The sequence below is a fragment of the Zeugodacus cucurbitae genome, chromosome 5 (genome assembly GCF_028554725.1).
Source record: "Zeugodacus cucurbitae isolate PBARC_wt_2022May chromosome 5, idZeuCucr1.2, whole genome shotgun sequence".
Taxonomy (NCBI): domain Eukaryota; kingdom Metazoa; phylum Arthropoda; class Insecta; order Diptera; family Tephritidae; genus Zeugodacus; species Zeugodacus cucurbitae.
In genome coordinates this window covers 26,663,639-26,676,962 of record NC_071670.1, presented here as the reverse complement: position 1 = coordinate 26,676,962, position 13,324 = coordinate 26,663,639, and the positions used below count along the sequence as shown (strand labels likewise).

The following is a 13,324-nucleotide window of genomic DNA, read 5'->3' as shown; positions in this document are numbered from 1 at the left end:
TAAAATGTTCCGTTGCACCCGAACTTAGCCTTTCCTTACTCGTTTATACTACAGTTCATTCACGTTCTCGTCAAGGGAATGAAATAAAAAGTATCGTATTACCTGCAAACCAAATTTATGCCAAATCGGTTCAGCCATTCTGGAGTTATCAGTAGTGCAACTAACACGACTTTCTTTTATATATACGGATTATGTTTCTGAAATTATAGAGACTTTTGGTGCCTGTACATTTACAGTTAGCTTTCTTAGGAAACTTGATGTTTCAACGCCTTTCTTTTGTTCACTACTGTAATATGAAATGTATTTCTTGTTTGTAATATAGGCGACGAAGGTTACCCAAAATTGCCATCCACATTCATCCCACCATGATGCACATTCAGCGAATTCGACTATATTCACTAAACCTTAAGTTTTTGTTTTAGAATAATATGGGATCAAAATAAGCTCATATCTATAACGATGCATCAAATACATGCTGAAATATAAGGCTCCAAACAAAAAGTTACGAAGGTACCCCGGTCTCTCCTACATATCATCAGTCAATGAATCTTTATGATTATCCCACAAAATTTGAATTTTGGGTGCCTGCTGTTTTTATACTCTCGCAACAAAAGTTGCTAAAGAGAGTATTATAGTTTTGTCCACATAACGGTTGTTTGTAAGTCCTAAAACTAAACGAGTTAGATATAGGGTTATATATACCAAAGTGATCAGGGTGACGAGTAAAGTTCAAATCCGGATGTCTGTCTGTCCGTCCGTCTGTCTATGCAAGCTGTAACTTGAGTAAAAATTGAGATATCTTAATGAAACTTGGAAGACGTATTCCTTGGCACAATAAGAAGGTTAAGTTCGAAGATGTGCAGAATCGGACCACTGCTACGCCCACAAAATGGCGATAACCAAAAACACATAAAGAGCTATAACTAAGCCAGAAAACTTAAGTACAAAGTTAAATAAAATTTAAAATTTAAATTAAATAGAACTTAATTTTCAATGAAAAAATTTTGTGAAACCGGCTGTAAGACTGTTTTTTTTTTAATTGTTAGCCACCCATGACTAGCGTAAAAGTCAGCTTCGTTTTCCTTTAATTTTGAATGCTGATTTTTTACTTTTTCTTTCAATAATAAAGCATAAAGAGCTTTTCCCTTGTCTTTTCGTTTTAATTTTAGCAACATTATATCTTTTCACTAAGAACGTCAAACTGGATCCTTTTTGTAAGTTACCGAGCATTTCAGTACAAAAACAGAGTCATTTACAATTGGGGGGTTTTTCAAGTTCAGAATTATTTAAGATCGATACAAAATACATTAAAATATTGAAACGTTATAGCTCATATTTTAGAGCTTTCGTGCCTTGTTCACGTTTTAGAATAGTCAATGCCCAAAAAAGTGTGTTCACGTTTTAGAGTGTTCATCTTTTCGAGCGTACGCTGTAATCCGATATCATTCATTATGTGTAATCACGTGCCTAAAGGAAATGATTCCAGAAAGTTAGGTTGGGATAACTTTAGTAAGTTATGAGATATATTTAAAACATGTAAGGAAGGACTAAGTTCGGGTGTAATTTTTTTAATTTATTTATTGTGTTTATTTTTTCTAAATTTATTAATATGACAAACAATAAAATAAAATAAATAAAAAATATAACCAAGAAACATATTCCCTCTGAATTTCTTCAAAATATCTGAGATATTTTATCTGGGCGGAACCACGCCCTTTTAAAATTGCTCTTCTGTACCGTCTTTATAATGAAATTTAAGGTTTCTGATCTTTTTCCTTACTGAATTGCAGCATTTTTAGTAGTTTTCAACATAACCTTTGTATGGGAGGTGGGCATGGTTGTAATCCGATTTCCTCCATTTTTGGACTGTATAAGATAGTACCTAAAAGAAACAATATATAGCTTTAGTAGTTCAAAATTATTACCACTATGACACCCGTCGTAAAAAAAAACACGAAAACTTCAGGCTGACGAGTCACGCGAAAATGAAAGAACAGCTTTATCTGGAGAAGAAAATTTTCGAGCCAACGTTTACTCGCTTATTATAATTTTTACGAAAAATTTTATTTTTTGAAAATTTATATGAAATAGATACCAATGAATTAAAATTCTCTAATGAACACAAAAGGTATTCGTTCCGCGCAAGGAATATACAATTTTTTGCATTCTCAAAATCTTCAAGATGTTTATCCAAATGTAGACATTGCTCTACGTATTTTTTGAGTATTCCGGCTACGAACTGTTCAGGAGAAAAAGAACCTTGAAAAGAGTCAAAACGTATTTACGCGCAAGTATGGGCCAAGAGAGACTCAATGCTTTAGCACTACTATCAATTGAAGTCCAACTAATTCAAGAAATTGATTACAACGACATAATTGATGATTTTGCTCACACGAAAGCAAGAAATGAGATATTTAAAAATTAAGTTATTCATTGTAGTTTAAGAAAACTGATGTTATTTGTGTTGTTAATATTTATTTGTATTGTTTAACAATTATACTTTTATGAAATAAATATTATATCTTAATAATATGAACGGACTCAAAGAAATAAAACTTCATCCTTTAAAAAGGGCGGCTAATCAGACAGGACCTAGGGTGGCAAAATACTTAATCCTTAATCTTAATCTTAAAAATATTTAAAATAGTGTAATTAATAATTGTTGTCAGTTGTATTTTGTTATTTTAAAAGAGGAAAATATAGGAATGCAGATATATGTACATATGAATGTATCTCGAGACTTTAATAAAAACACACTGGCTTCTACGAAAGATGCGATTCTTGGATCGGGTGGACTAATGCATCGCAAAAACTTCGATGCGAGATGACAGACAATGCCAGCGTTGATGAAGACATGCCATACACAGTAGCCACAGTAGCTTTCCTGTACCCTCTTCATTACACAAATTAAAGATTATGGCGTTTTTTATTATGAGTTATCACATTTTTGGTAGTTTACAACATAACTAAATTTTTTCTTAAAAAAATCCACCAGTAGTGGATTCTTATTATAGTGATTACCAAATTTCGCTTTTATAGCTGAATTTAGCTTAGACTAGTTGCAATGAAAAGACTAGTCCCAATAAGAGGAAACACACTTAGATTAAAAGGACAGCCCTTATGTTTGGTTAAAGGACTGATCCCTGTGCCATAGGAGATCCCAATTGGACAGCGAAAGTCAGTGCTTTGTGATGCCACAAACTCATCAAAAAGACACAAGTGACGACAAAACGCTTTGAGCATTTTACGAATTTGCATAGACACCTAATTTGTAATCGGTACAATTCATTTGATTCTCTGAAGTTTGTGCTGCCAAGATGTTTCGGACGGGGTCTAGCTAAAGCTCGACAATGAAGGACAGTCCTTTGTAACGCCAAAAATTAACCCCATTATTAGATTTAAAAATCGACTAAGCACCTAGAACATATTACAATTCCAAAAGAATTTTCTACTTCTACCAGTTTATTTATTAGAATGAATGCCCAGGCACACACTCCTCTAGATACCCACCCTCCCTGAAGCTGAATTGAGTGCCAAAAGCTTTTGCGAACCGCACCACACAACACTGTAATAGCCACTTGTTGCACGCTCACTAGTTTTTTTGTGGCTTAGTTTAAGCATAGTCTTCACGTAACGGCATTTTGTGGTGATTTTTTTTCATCTACAACCTCCTAAGTGCGCCAAGTAATATGTGTACCAAGTTTCATTCAGATTTCTCAATTTTTACTCCAGCATCATATTTACACGAATTTTTAAATTTTATACAAATTTTTGTTTTGAAATATTTTATTGTTTGAATTATTTGAATGTTGTCATCCATTTACATATATAACGGAATGAAAACGAGAACGAAAATGATCAATTTCTCGTTTTTGAAACGCCGAACATAAAATTCACTCGATATTGTATTCATTTTAATTTTCACTTTCACTCGGATTGCAGAATCATTCATTCCATTTGAAATATAAGTAGGTAAAGCTGAGTGAATTAGCTGTTGTTGGGTACGATGGAATTGTAGTGAATGCAGGTTTCAAGGGTGGTGTTATTCTTCTGATGGAAGAGGAATTCAACAGGTCACACAGTGTATCAATGAATGAATTGAATTACGATATGAAAGCAATCGTTGACAATGTGTACCAACGAAATGGATGTTTTGCTCACCCTGAAAATCTTCTCATTGCCATGCTTTTTGACGACAGATAAGTTATAAGGGATATTGCATATCGATGAATTGTAAAAGCAAGATCAGAGAATGCTCGAAAAATTCGAACATTTAAAGTACCTGCACTCAACTTCGATGCCAAAGGTTACACTGCCATTATTATGTGGAACGACTGTAATATAACTCCTAACCACCCTAACTTTAAATATGTCTGATGAAACCGTGAGAGACATTGTCAAAAACGATCTTTGTACATGCCGCGCCCAAGCCGTGGAGCGCTGAACCATGTTGGTACAGAAGCATCGAGTGCAGTTTGTGGGGAAATAAATGAGATGGTTTTATTAGGACAAGACTGCTATCGCGTCAACGAATGCCTTATTTCAATTCAAAAAACAGTTTGATGTGTAAATAGTATTTTAAGTAATGTAAGATAATATGTTTCTTAATAAATGTAATTTTTTATTTAATTTTGGACTGTACTGAGGCACCGCAAAACATTAAGCCAGCTTTTTGATATTTTGTATGTTTGTTTTATTTATTAAAAGGCAAATTTTTATAGCTATGCTGTTAAAAACCAAGAAACAAAATTTTTCTCCATACATTATCGCTCCACCTTAATACACATGTCGCATCGATGTGAACGTAAACGAACATACATACATACACATATATTTACAGTGAATGAACAGATAAAACTTATATTTATAGCCTTTTATGAGCTTCATTTCGATATGCCTATTAGATAATAAATATTTTGCTTGAACTTGCTAAGTTCTTTTTCTTTTCTCTCTTCTTCCCGCAAACGTCTTAGGCATTCTTTGTGCTGCATCCATTCTACACGTAGGTTTGGATCCGCTGGGCCCCACTTTTGACTAGGAGACATCGCTTTTTTTATTGTCTATAATGATAAGTAATTCATATGTTAGTGTGAATGTTCGTATATGGAATTGAATAATTACTCTTCTAAAGGTGACTTCTTTGTGAACATATAAGTACCACATACCCCACAAGGGAAATTGAAGAAATCCAATTAAAAGTAATACCCATCCGGCAACTGGAATGATATGAATACATATGTACCTCATATTAATACATATTAACTATCATATGAAATCAACCAAATCTTGATTATGTAAAAAAATGACGCTAGGGAATATAGAGAATATAAGTCATATAAATTACTCACTTTCGGCAGAAGTGGGGTATGACCACCCCGCATATGTTATAGGTTCCATGACCACAAGTGAATAAATAAATATGACAGCCAATAGTAATGGAGTTATTACAGCCCAACAAAGACGCCAGTAAACTGACACTTTACGGTTCGTCATGAATTCTACGTCATCACAGAAGTTACGAAGACCTACATACATGATACATACATAATATATTCTTAAACATTGATGGTAATAGAAAAAGGGAATTCTTATGCATGTAGTGTTACATACATGCCAATAAAAACTAATATTCAAATATTTAAAATTTCATACCGTAAAACCATGTTATACCGAGTATTTCGAAAACTGCAAGAGAGAACACTATATAAGTTCCAGCAAAGTAGTCCACAAGATTTAGAATCCATTGACCACCCTAATAAATTGAAAATCACACACACAAAGTATAATAATAATTTAGGTTTTCATATGAGAAATGTATCATAAAAGTCAACTCACCGGCGTCACGTATAAGATACTAATGCCAAATTCGATTATCGTTAATATAAGTGAAGCAAGCCAGAACCTTTTTAATTTGAATTGGTCACAGATTATAGTTATTAAAGCACTTTGTAGTGCCGCTATGGTACCGATCCCCAGAACAAAGAGCATGAAAAAGAATAATACCGAAAAAAGCTTTTCGGTGTTTATTTTTTTTTCTTAATTAATAAATCGGAAGACTATGTAAAAAGTATTTTAAAGATAATATGATAATATATTAAAGTGACTGATGCATAACTATGATCATCTTTATTGAGTAAAAACCAAGTTTAGATTTAATATTTAGTTATTAAGTAAATAAGTTAAGGCGGATTGGTTAAAATCAATTTATAAGTATCAAATGTGAAATGAGTAAGAAACACTTTCAACATAGCTTCTTTACAACATTTTACCTTACATCGGAGATTAAACTCAACCTAATCATCACAAAACAATATAGTCAACAATTAGTGATGTGGGAAATAATTTTTAGAACCGTATTTATTCATTGTCGTCAAAATATCTGAGCTTAACTTTATTGAGATATCGTGCTCAAGTGTACGTACGAGTATACGAGGAAAAAGAGAACGAAAACATACTTACTAAGTTCTACAACATTTAGAAAGACCAAACTTTACGGGCGTTGAAGGGCTATATAGACCGATTTATGCAATGCTTCGCACTAATTGTTTTCAAATTGCCATTAAAATATACTTACATTTGGTTCAGGAATACATTTCGATTTCATCAGAAGGTGGAGAATCCTTATATTTTTCTGATATCCTACAGATATCAAATATGTTTTTAATGTGGCCGGTATCACGATCCTTGTACACATTTTTAACCGACTCATATGAAACGCAAGACCTTTCCACTGTGTCTATATATGAACAACTTGCAATGTAAACTTCCACAAATTGTTAACGAAGTAGTCGTACGTTTGAGTTTTTTAGTTTAATAAATGTATGTAGGTCCTCAGTCCTTTATATTTTATTAAAAACCCATTTTGTGGGCGAGGCAGTGTGGTGCAATGATAGTATAATCAGGCTTTAAAACGTTTAGAAAGTATCGTAAATAATTTTAAATTTCTATCTCATCAATGCTATCATTTCAATATAGGTACCTCGAATAGTTTTCATGTGATACAAACAACCTCAGTGCTAACTAGTTACTAGCTAATTATAACCTCTAAAATAATACAGTTCTTCTATATTAAATTAAACTAAAAAAAGGTAAGCCTTAATATCCTGCTGACCCTAATTCTTATCGACACTATGAATATAATGAATTTATGAGTTTTAAGGTATACATAATTTGGTTATTTCTATATTGGAATCGATTAAATAATTTTAAATCATTATCTAAACTCACCTGAGGTACAAATGTGAATTTGGCAATCGCATCAGGATATGAAATAAATGCTAATCCAGTGCCACTTCGCACCACCTCTCCAATATTTGGTGCATTCAAGTTAAGTGCTAAATTTCCCAATATTCCAAAAATTGTAATGCCAGCCACAAGAGATGTAAATGTGTCCAAAGTTGTAACAATCATAGCATCTCTGAATAGAAAAAAAATTATAAACTCCATTGAAAGTTTGAAAACCCTAATATTAGTTATATAAGAGCTAGGGGAAGTTATGACTCTATTTCACTCATTTTTGGCACGGAGACATATTATTAAAAGAAAGATATTTCCTCTGTACTTCTTCGAAATATCTGAGAGACTTATCAATATTTTCGGTACAAAAAAAATTAGAAGCACTGAGGGCGTCATGTTCGATGTATGGGGCCTTGAAAATTTATGGTCCGATTTCGACGATTTTTAGAATAGCGAAGCCACACTATAAGTACAGTATTTATGCAAAGCTCTGTTCCGAGGTTTGAACTGATTTGGCCATAAGTGGGCGGAGCCACGCCCATTAAAATTTTATATACCAATTTGAGTGCAGCTCTTCCGTACCTTCTTTATAATGAAACTTAAGGCATCTAGTGTTTTCCCTTACTGAATTAAAGCATTTTTAGTAGTTTTCAACATAGCCTTTGTATGGTTATGGCAGGTATAATGTGGTGCCTAAAAGAAACGACTCTAGAAAGTTTGGTTGATATAGCTTGAGTAGTTTACGAGATATGTATAAAAACATTAGTAAGGGGATGGGCCACGCCCACTTCTCCAAGAAATTACATTCAAACATGCCCCTTCATACTGCGATCCTTTGTACCAAATTTTACTTCCATAGCTTATGGCTTAGTTATGACACTTTATGTGTTTTCGGTTTTCGCCATTTTGTGGGCGTAGCAGTGGTCCGATTTTTCCCATCTTCGAAATCAACCTTCCTATGGTGCCAAGAAACAAGTGTACCAAGTTGCATCAAGATAACTTAATTTTTACTCAGGTTACAGCTTGCACAGACGGACGGACGGACGGACAGACAGACAGACATCCGAATTTGAACTCCACTCTTCACCCTGATCACTTTGGTATACATAAACCTATATCTAACTCGTTTAGTTTTGGGTGTTACAAACAACCGTTATGTGAACAAAACTATTATACTCTCTTAGCATCTTTGTTGCGAGAGTATAAAAACATTCCCTCTGAATTCCTTCAAAATATCTGCGAGACTTAACAACATTTTCGGTAAAAAAAATATTAGAAGTTTTGCACGGGCAGACGGACAAACATCCGGATTTCAACTCCGATCGTCGTCCTGATCATGTATATATATAACCCCATATTTAACTCTTTACTCCTAGGTGACACAAACAACAGTTAGGTGAACAAAACTATAATATTCCCTTAGCAACTTTGTTTCGAGAGTATACAAATTTATAACGATTCAATAAGAACTTTTACCTGTAAACATTGTAACGGAAATTATTGTGTGACGAAAACGCAACAATCGGTCCAAAACAAACAGCTAAAGAAAAGAAACACTGTACTACTGCTTCCTTCCACACCTGACCAAGTATATCAAAAACAATTATATGGTTATTAAAAATTAGTAATTTTTTATAGTTTTGATCAATAATCTAATTTTGAAAAAAAAAAATAAAAACTATGTATTACTATTACCTGTATTATACAACAAATGTATTATTATACGATGTAATAAAATCGTTTTATATACCTTCATATTAAGTAATTTATTCCACTCGGGCTTTAGAAAATATATAATTCCGTCCACAGCCCCTTCCAAAGTCACAGCTCTTATCAGCAGAGTTATTAGGAGTACGTAGGGGAATATTGCTAAAAAATATGCAACTTTTCCCAAACTTCGCATACCTTTGATCAAGATTAAATATGTAACTATCCATGAAAGCAAAAGAGTTAATGTTAGCTGCCAGCTTGGAATTCCAATGCCATCAGTTATATCCTCCAATTCTCTCAGCACGGTTTTACTATAAATTGAATTAGTTATTTAGACAAAATTTTATTATTTTCATTGTTAGTATTTAAATAATAAAAAATTTAATAAAACAGCGATCGCATTTTATTTACCTGAAATATAGCTCGGAGCTGCTTTGTAATTTTTCACTTGAACTAAAATTTCCACTGTTTGAGAGACTGGAACCTACGCAGTTTAGCCATTCTTCCCTACAATATGTCCACGGCAAGGGCGATTGAAATGATCCAATGAAGTAATAAATAGTTACCGCTATTAAAGCTGAATAGTATGTCAATACTGCAAATGTCCCTATTGATTGGCCAATACCTACTCCTGAAATTTATATAAATTATCCATATAGAATTTATAAATTTTTTTTATTTTAAAAATCTCACCCATAAACATTGGACAAGCGGACCACATTCTCACAGAACTTTTACTGGCAAATTGACCCATTAGTGCTTCCATGTAATACATTGGCTTACCTATTAATTATTTGTACAAATTCAGTTAAATAAAATTTTAACCAAATGTAAATGAAATATGTTAACAACAATGTTACGAGGTCTACACATGTTCTCTTGTGGCTATTAAAGGTGTCAGTAACGAGAGAGTCCTGTTAACGTATGTTAGAATAGTTGGAATGATATCAGTATATATTAAATCAAATAAAAATTTGAAGTTTTGTAATAATTTATCAAAAATGAAACACTTGCAAACTACAATTTATCAGCCTAATTTTTATTACCAATATTTTCTTACCAATAAGAAATAACACAATTATGTATGGTACCAGGAAAACTCCTCCACCATTTTCGTATGCAATGAATGGAAACCTCCAGATATTACCCAAGCCAACCGACACTGATATACAGGACATTAAGAAGTCCAATTTTCCAGACCAATTTTCACGATGTTTTTTACCTTTAATAACGAGAGAAGGCATATTTTTTCTCTCCATTTGCTCTTTATCATTATCCATTTTCAAATGAACGGAGACTAAACTCACTGAAATGTTAAATTAGACTAAGATTGCGTTTATTAACTCTTGTGCTGTCTGCGCATAGTGTGTAATGAGACAGATACCGCGAAGGTAATAAAACAGAACGTGGTCGTAAGATATAAAAAGATAAAGAAAGATCATTTCAAGAATGTTACTTATTTTATACAATATCTAACGTTGATACGTTAATACAATTGAAGTGGATATTTAAATGTGTACGAAAACCAATAAAATAATTAAATAGAACTACAAAAAAGTTAGTAAGCAGATTTTCATGTACAAATACGTATGTATGTACATATGAATGTATAATGAGACAAAAGAAATTAGTTATTAAAAATGTTAAAAGGACAGGGAATATTACTGATTTTTGCATCAGATAATATTTCATCGAAAATTATTGGTCCGTACCTACATATATTTTTATATATCTTAGATTTATAAAGTAGAAACTTTTAATGTTCGACAAACATTTTGTGGTAATGATGGAAGTCCAGAGTTTGGAGAAATGTGATTCTAAATCATGAATTTATCTATTTCTCTGGTTTGTTCATTCATTCCGGTATGTCGATGCTATGTTTCGGCGGCATCGTAAAACATTAACAGGTACGCTGAGCGTCAAAAGGTTAGCACACCTTCGTCAGATTGATATTTATAATTGCATATGGTTTTTCTTCCTTTGTAAGAGCAGTCTCTGGTTAAGAGAGCATGCGATAAGAATGTCCCATATTCACATATTAACCGATTTATAAGATATTAAGCCCATCGTATTTTTCAAAACCCCATAATTATGATCCGATTTTAACCATATCTGGTACAGAGACACACTATGTATGTGACTGGCGTGGAAACCGTTGCCGTTGCGATGATAGCGCGCAACTCCTCTCTTTCCCTCGCAGTTCCGAACTATGTCAGTGTCGTCGTATAACTCGTACAGCTCATCGTTCCATCGTTCCATCGTATCCGGTATTCGCCGTTGCCAATGTTAAGAGGACCATAATTCATGCGCAGAACCTTTCTCTCGAAAACCCCGAGAGTCGTCTCATCTGATGTTGACTTCGTCCAAACTTTGGCAAGAGTGATTGTGCGCTGGATTTCGAGGCTAACATTGTTGGTGTTGTTGATGCTGGATACCAGGTATACGAAATTATCTACGACTTCGAAGTTATGACTGTCAACAGTGTTGTGGGAGCCAAGCCGCGAATGCACTGACTGTTTGTTTGATGACAGGAGATATTTCGTCTTGTCCTCATTCACCTCCAAACCCATTCGCTTCGCTTCCTTATCCAGGTGGGAAAAAAAGAACTAACGGCGCAGTTGTTGCTTCCGATGATATCATCATCGGCGTACGCCAGAAGTTGTATATCCTTATAGAAGGTTTCAACCTACCTCAGTAGTAGGGTGTTCAGGAGTCTCTTCTTTTCCACTTTTATTTTCTTCTTCTTGTGATTCTTTAAATTAAATTTGAATACTTTCGTATCTTCAACTAATATAAATGGTCTCTTCTTAGTTTTAGAAAAAAGATTGAGATTTGGAACAATTATTAATACTTCTTATACTGATTCACTTGTTTTAACAAATTCAGTTCGTTCAACTTCAGAAGATAGGTTTGAAATAATTATTAATAATTTTTTAAATTTTGAATTTTTATCAATTCCTCTTTTTCTTTTTGTACTGGTTTTGTTTTAAGCAACTTTGTTGTGGTAGATGAGGAGAATTTTGGAATTATAGATTCTTCTTTATCCAAATTACTTCTATAAGTATTTTTTGGCTCTTCTTTTTGTATGCCTTCTTCCTTTTGATGCCACATTAGCTCAACAGTAATTACATAAATTTTTAAAATATCTTTCTTCATAATCTCAATTTTGATCTGTTCCTCAGACGAAATTCGGTTCCAAGTGGTATTTTTAACTAAAATGAAAGTTAGTTATTGTTTTTATATACATATAATTATTTTTAATTATTGCTTACATCCTCGTCAGTTGTTTTTATAATTCCAATAGTCGAGATGTTGACACCGCGACAGCCAAAAAACTAGTGGGGTTGCACTCCGGGAGTGCAGGCAGAAGTGAAAACTTGAACTTATGGCGCGTTGGGCACTTTTTTGAGCATTTTTAGGTGCGCTCGCGACATGAATACATGAACAAGTAAGGAAATGCTAAGTTCGGGTGCAACCGAACATTTTATTCTCTCGCAATTTATTAATATATTTTTATTAAGATAACACACAATTTAACCCAATTTGAAAATCCTAGGTATGTATATGAGAGCTTGGGGAAGTTACACTATTAGAAGAAAAAGATTTCCTCTGAATTAAATTAAGATATCTGAGAGAATTACCGATATTTTCGTTGAAAAATTACTATAAGCCACTGAGTTCTTTAAATTCGATATCCGAGGCAATGAAAAGTTGTAGCCCGATTTCGACAATTTTTTCACAAGTGATGCCACTGATCATATACAGTATTTATGTAAACTTTTATTTTGCTATCTTCATTGGTTCCTAATGTATATCTTATAAAGTGAAGGAATCAGATGGAATTCAAAATTGAGTTATGTATATGGGAAGTTGTCGTAGTTGTGAACCGATTTCATTAATTTTCCACGCGTGCCATCAGGGTGTCAAGAAAATATTACAGTTGATCTCCTTTTTGCACGGTTAACTGGGACAGTAAATTACTCGTGTAAAAAAAAACCGTGCAAAAAAAATCAAATTTTTATATAAAACTCACTATTGGGACCAAATTAAGAAAAAAATCGTGCAAAAAATAGAAAACGTGTAAAAAATATCTAATTTTACATGAAAATCTATCTATTCGTACAGTGAGAATTTTCACTGTCGTTGTTGTTATAGACTTTTCTGGTATTGTATGTATGTACATATTACTGTTAGAAGGAACAAACAACAACTATTCTGGGAATGGTAAAAAAATAATACATTTCAAAGTTTCGTCATTAATCGCTGTGTCTTCTTTTTTCTTACTTCTTCATACAGCTTAATTTTTTAGTTTAAACCTAATTTAGAATTTATTAAATTCTATTAACAGCAATAGATTTGTGACGTATTGACGTTAGGA

At 33.2% G+C, this 13,324-nt stretch overlaps 1 protein-coding gene across 3 annotated transcripts; it reads right to left on the bottom strand.

The window, feature by feature from the left end:
* Positions 1-4,662: 4,662 nt before the first annotated feature.
* Positions 4,663-10,441, bottom strand: LOC105219106 (sodium-dependent nutrient amino acid transporter 1). Of its 3 annotated transcripts, none has more exons than XM_054231646.1 (11): positions 10,169-10,441; positions 9,640-9,729; positions 9,358-9,577; positions 8,987-9,257; positions 8,713-8,816; positions 7,228-7,417; positions 5,836-6,012; positions 5,653-5,752; positions 5,349-5,525; positions 5,122-5,216; positions 4,663-5,060 (listed from the first exon to the last, which is right to left on the bottom strand). In XM_054231646.1, the coding sequence occupies exons 1-11, from the start codon at positions 10,224-10,226 to the stop codon at positions 4,884-4,886; spliced, it is 1,659 nt and encodes a 552-aa protein (XP_054087621.1). In that variant the 5' UTR covers positions 10,227-10,441; the 3' UTR covers positions 4,663-4,883. The 3 variants fall into 3 exon arrangements, with proteins under 3 accessions (XP_054087621.1, XP_011193333.1, XP_054087622.1); XM_011195031.3 differs by having other exon boundaries at positions 10,007-10,439; XM_054231647.1 differs by having other exon boundaries at positions 4,884-5,060; positions 5,166-5,216; positions 10,007-10,441.
* Positions 10,442-13,324: the final 2,883 nt, after the last annotated feature.